The 5,000-nt window shown below is 38.2% G+C and overlaps 1 protein-coding gene across 1 annotated transcript in view; it reads right to left on the reverse strand.

Annotated features, from left to right (window-relative positions):
- Positions 1–2,504, reverse strand: part of LOC119584696 (vacuolar protein sorting-associated protein 33B-like) — a 12,760-nt gene extending 10,256 nt beyond the window's left edge. Inside the window, exons 1-3 of the mRNA XM_037933366.1 lie at positions 2,467–2,504; positions 811–1,149; positions 79–231 (exon numbers count right to left, since the gene is read on the reverse strand). Coding sequence (XP_037789294.1) covers positions 79–231; positions 811–974 — 317 coding nt within the window. The 5' untranslated portion in view covers positions 975–1,149; positions 2,467–2,504. The remainder of the gene's footprint in view (positions 1–78; positions 232–810; positions 1,150–2,466) is intronic.
- Positions 2,505–5,000: the final 2,496 nt, after the last annotated feature.

The following is a 5,000-nucleotide window of genomic DNA, read 5'->3' on the forward strand; positions in this document are numbered from 1 at the left end:
ACATCCCCTCTTCCTTCTTCCTTCTCCCCCTTTCCACGAACGCCTTCCCCGTACAACCCACTCCACCAAGAAACTCACCTCAGATCAGGGTGGGTCCTGGCATCTTCATGTACATGATCTGCAATATATTTGAGGGTGACAAGAGCAGGACGCACGATGTACACCCGCTGCCCACACTGCACTGGGGGGGGAACGCGCTGCAACTTGTGCATCTTTTCCACACCATGACTCCTGTGGGAGGTGGGCGGGAACAGGAGTTTTGAGGGCAGGGGTTGTGAGCAGTGGGATAAAGGTAGGGCAGTAGGTAGGGCAGACAGACAGATGATTTAGTAAACAGTGATAATGACTGAGATGCTACTTTTTATATATACTGAATTTATTATCAACTTTAATTTCATATTAATAATTCCAATTAATTTTCTTTTTATTTTAATTATTTTCCTTTTAAATCTGATTCTTGTACTACTGTTTGTCATATCTTTCATTTAAATCTCTCTCAATCTCAAGTGATCTACAGTATAATTTATAAGGACTTAGAACTGCAATAGCATTGTTTTACTTCCAAAAAGGATATTTATACTCTTTTAATTTTACAAATGTTAGACAAAGAAAATGGTCCCATGAAAAGAATTTCCCTAATAAACTCCACAGAACAATAATAATAAAGAAGAAAAAAATGTACATTATCACAATATCATCAACTTCAACCTCCACAGCAAGGGCAACAAACAACCACAATGAAGACCTCCCTACACCCAGTGCCCATCCTACTGCCCCTACAACCCTGATTCCACCACACCCACAACTGACCTGAGCAAGGTGGCCCCTGCAATGCGGTCTAGCATTTTGAGGAGGTCACCGTCGATCACTAGGTCCTTGGATCCTGGTGCATCCTCTAACACCCGCACCAACCGATCTCGGTTGAGGCGGCGCAGGATCTCCAGGTCTAGGCCAAGGCTTCCTGTGCGGGACATTTCTGCCCACTTTCCTCCCTGGTCTTGAGTTAACTTTTGAGGAAGCTTTTATGAGTGGAATGCAAAAGTCTGAGAGTCTGTTTGTGATTGTCATTACATGTTACACTCCCCTGTGGGTCTCATGAAGACTTCTCTAGCAAATACAACTTTGAATTTTTTATGTCTTCACACATAACTGGAAAGAAAAAAAGAAAAAACATATATATATATATAACCCTAAAAATAGGGAAGTACTATTGGTACTTTTTGACCTTAAAACTGGCCACCATATAAATTCATATTCTGAAAGTACCAACTGGAACTCAAAGTACTGGCAATACTTTTCAACCCTGTGGCAATACCAAGCAATTGCTGTTACCTATGTGTTTAAGCAAAGGCCTTCAAATTTCCATGATGCATATTCTGCCAAGGTAAATCTAAAACTGGCTCTTTACATGAATAGATTATAAGGGGTCTACAAAATCTGTCTCCCTGGAATATAAATATTGGAGGTTTGTTGGCAACTGAAAGTTGTGGAGTTCAACCTGATCATTACAAGGCCTGTGATGAAAGCTTGGATGTCTAATATCAATCAGATATGTAAAATATGATGTATAACAAATAGCTTCCTCATAGTAAAATATATTGGTATAATGAAAATAAAAACAATGGTATGATAAAAATAAAAGAGTTAAACTTTTTGCACCAAATCACTATTATAACATACCTACTAGCCTCATAGTATTTGACAAGGTTGTAATATTGTTGTCAAGGCCTCTTCAAAAATTAGATTCTGAAAATAAAAATACCTTCGCTTATTACAAATATTTTGGTAAAATTATGCTTTCACCAGCCTTTAGTTTTTTAAAACCCTTTTTTTTTAATAATATTCCTTTTTTTTTTCTATATAAAATATTGTTTTTCTTTCCCTCAATGGAAAACTACAGAAAAAAAAAAATTCCCTATATATAGACTTCCTTTGAAAATTTAAATAAAAAAGATTTGTAACAATAATATTTTGTTTTTACTTTAAACATTGTAATGACACTCCAAAGAAGGAAAATACCTCAAAATCACATGAAAAAAACCCCAATTAAAAATAGGGCAAAATAATCTCACAAGAATTTGGTTATCAGGGGGAGTCTGGGAAATAGGAAACGAGTTTTGGTGGGGGTAAAGAGCGAACCCCCTGTTAAAAATTTTTTTTGAATATAAAAAACTGATTCACGCTTAATGGGTTTTTTTAAACAAGGAATAAAATTCTGTTTTAAAAATTCCGACTTTATGCATGCAACTTATTACCCAAGGAATGAAACCCCAAATTCTTAATTCATAAAAGCTGAAGGACACCCTTTTACCCTTAATTTTAAATTTTCAGATTTTAAAAATCGGCTCTTATCGCTAAAAAACTCAATTTTTAAACATGTCAAAATTTATTCAAACTTTCCAATTTCTATCGAATACAAAATAAAAAGTAACACATGATATAAAAGCCAAATATTGCGAGACCAACAGGAAAGCCGTTGTTGTTGTTGACATTGAACAGCTGATTTTGCGATTCTGATATATTTTTTTCATATTAACTCTTTTCAAGGTACGACATTTTATTTCTTGCTTTTGATATTTTTATTGTTTTGTCTGATTGAAACAATTTCGAACTTTTGGAGTTTCTAAATAAACAGTATCGTTTATTGAATCGCAATTGCTATGCTTTTAAGATTTTTAAGAGATCTTGTTTACCTTATCCCTTACTCATCCTGACATTCTCCCTATCATCACCAGTTTCGAAAATTCTTTTAAAGGGGCGAATTTTATATTCTTTTTGTCTTCTTTTAAATTTTTTAAATCCTGTTTATTTTGGATTAAAACAAAAAACACGCCCCTTCCCCGGATCCGCTTTAAAGGGAGGGGAAAATCGCTCCTCGTCGTTTTTTATGTAAGCGTTTTCATACATTTTTTCTTTGTCCAAAATTAAGATACTATCGCAATCTGCCTGGAGAATCATGAAGACTGTCGTGTAATTTTGCGTCGAAATAAAATCCATTAATAAGGAAATCAGCCGAGGGGATTCGAATGCAATGGTGCCAAATGTACAAACAAAAATTAAGACTTCTCCTACGTAAACACAAAACACAATAATAAACACATATATCTAATGCTTACAGGGTATTCTAGTACTATTTAAAGGTAAAGGGGTTTTAAAAAGGGCGACAAAACCCAAACTAAAGAATTAAAAAAAGGTCCCTTTGGCACCCCCGGGGAGAAGTTTGTTTAAAGGGGGCATGATCTTGTATAAGAAGTTTTTCTCTCCCCGTCCTCTGCCTCCCCTCCTCGCATCCCCCTTCCCAAATAAGGGGGCCCTCAAGCCCCCCGGGAAAGGTGGGGATACGCGAGAAGGACCGTAACCTCGCGGGGGAAATGATTAGAGCGAATGAGAGTTCTCCTTCGTTTTCGAGTTACACAAGTTCGTCTGCGAAAATTATGTGGTCGTGTTGTCCTCTCTTTGGCAATAACTTTTCATTAGTATTGGAGTAATCAAACACGGCTCATTGAAAACGTAGTTCAACAACATTCAAGTGTGCGAGGACGGACTATGTAAATTATGTAGGTCATTTTATCTAACAGGGAGCAGGGGACGTAAATGAGTTACCAAATACCCTTTACACAACCGCAGGGGCACGTAAGTGTTGAATGGGCACTGCCAAGTCAGTCCTCCTCTTGCTTGGCACTGGCACTGTTGTGTGTTGTGTTGTGCTTTGTGGTCTTTGCTATTTGATTGCTTAACAAGTGGGACCTTCCATAAGCTTTAAAGTAGTTTAGTAATGGTTATAGGCCTGTGGAAATATTTTAAGATGATTTTTAAGCAAATTATGTAATGAATGGTAAAGAATTGAGAAGATAGATTTTAAAGAGATTTCAAGGATAAAAGGGATTTCTGGATTTTAATAATTTTATGATTTGATAGATTTATGAAACTGCTATTAGTTGTTTTGCCCAATTGTCTCCTCTGTTTTTTCCATTGCTTTTCTGTTTCTCTACTCTGCCTCTGTTTGGCAGTCTCTTTCTCTGCTACTCTGCCTCTTTGCTTCCATGTATCTCAGGCTCTCTGATTGTCATTGTTTCAGTGTTTGAAAGGCTCTGTCTATCAGTCTGTCTGTTCTCTTTCTCTGTTCATCTCAATCTGCCTCTGTCAGTCTGCCTCTCTGTCTGTCCCTTTGTCTCTCAATTTCTCTCTTTCTCCCATATTTCCCTCTTTTCCCTTATGCCCTCTCCCCTTTTACTCTCTTTTACCTTCTATTTTTCTCTTTTCTCCCACTCTCTTTATTTTTTCTTTCCCCTTATTTCTTTTTCTTTTTTCTCTCTTCCCCCCTTTAAAACCCTTTATCTCCATTTCTCTGTTTCTCTCCCTCTCTCTCTGTGTTTCTCTCCCTCTCTTTCCCTCTCTTTCTTTCCCTCTCTCTCTCTGTTTCTTTCCCTCTCTCTATTTTTTTTCCCCCTCTCTCTGTTCTTTTCCTCTCTCTCGTTCTTTTCCCCCGTGGGTGTTCCTCTCTCCTCTCTCTCCTCCTTCTCTCTTTTCTCTCTCTCTCTCTCTCTCTCCTCTCTCCCCCTCTCTCTCTCTCTCCTCTCTCTTCTCTCTCTCTCTGGCTCTCTTCTCTCTCCTTTCTTCCTTCCTTTTTTTCCTCCCCCCCCTCTCTCCTTCCTTCTCTCTCTTCTCTCTTTCTCTCTCTCCTCTTTCTCCTCTCTTTTTTCTTTCTCTTCTCCCCTCTCTCTCTCTCCTCTCTCTCTTTCTCTCTCTCTCTCTTTTCTTCTCTCTCCCCCTCTCTTCCCCCCTCTTCCCTCTCTTTTTCTCTCTCTCTCTCTCTCCCCCCCTTTCTTTCTCTCCCTCTCTTTTTCTTTCTCTCTCCCTCTCTTTTCTTTCTCTCTCCCTCTCTTTTTCTTTCTCTCTCTCTCTTTTCTCTTTCTCTCTCTCTTTTCTCTCTCTCTTTCTCTCTTTTCTCTCTCTCTTTCTCTTTTCTCTCTCTTCTCCTCCCTTCTTTCTCTGTCTCT

Source organism: Penaeus monodon, chromosome 18, assembly GCF_015228065.2.
Source record: "Penaeus monodon isolate SGIC_2016 chromosome 18, NSTDA_Pmon_1, whole genome shotgun sequence".
In the NCBI taxonomy this organism is placed as follows: Eukaryota; Metazoa; Arthropoda; class Malacostraca; order Decapoda; family Penaeidae; genus Penaeus; species Penaeus monodon.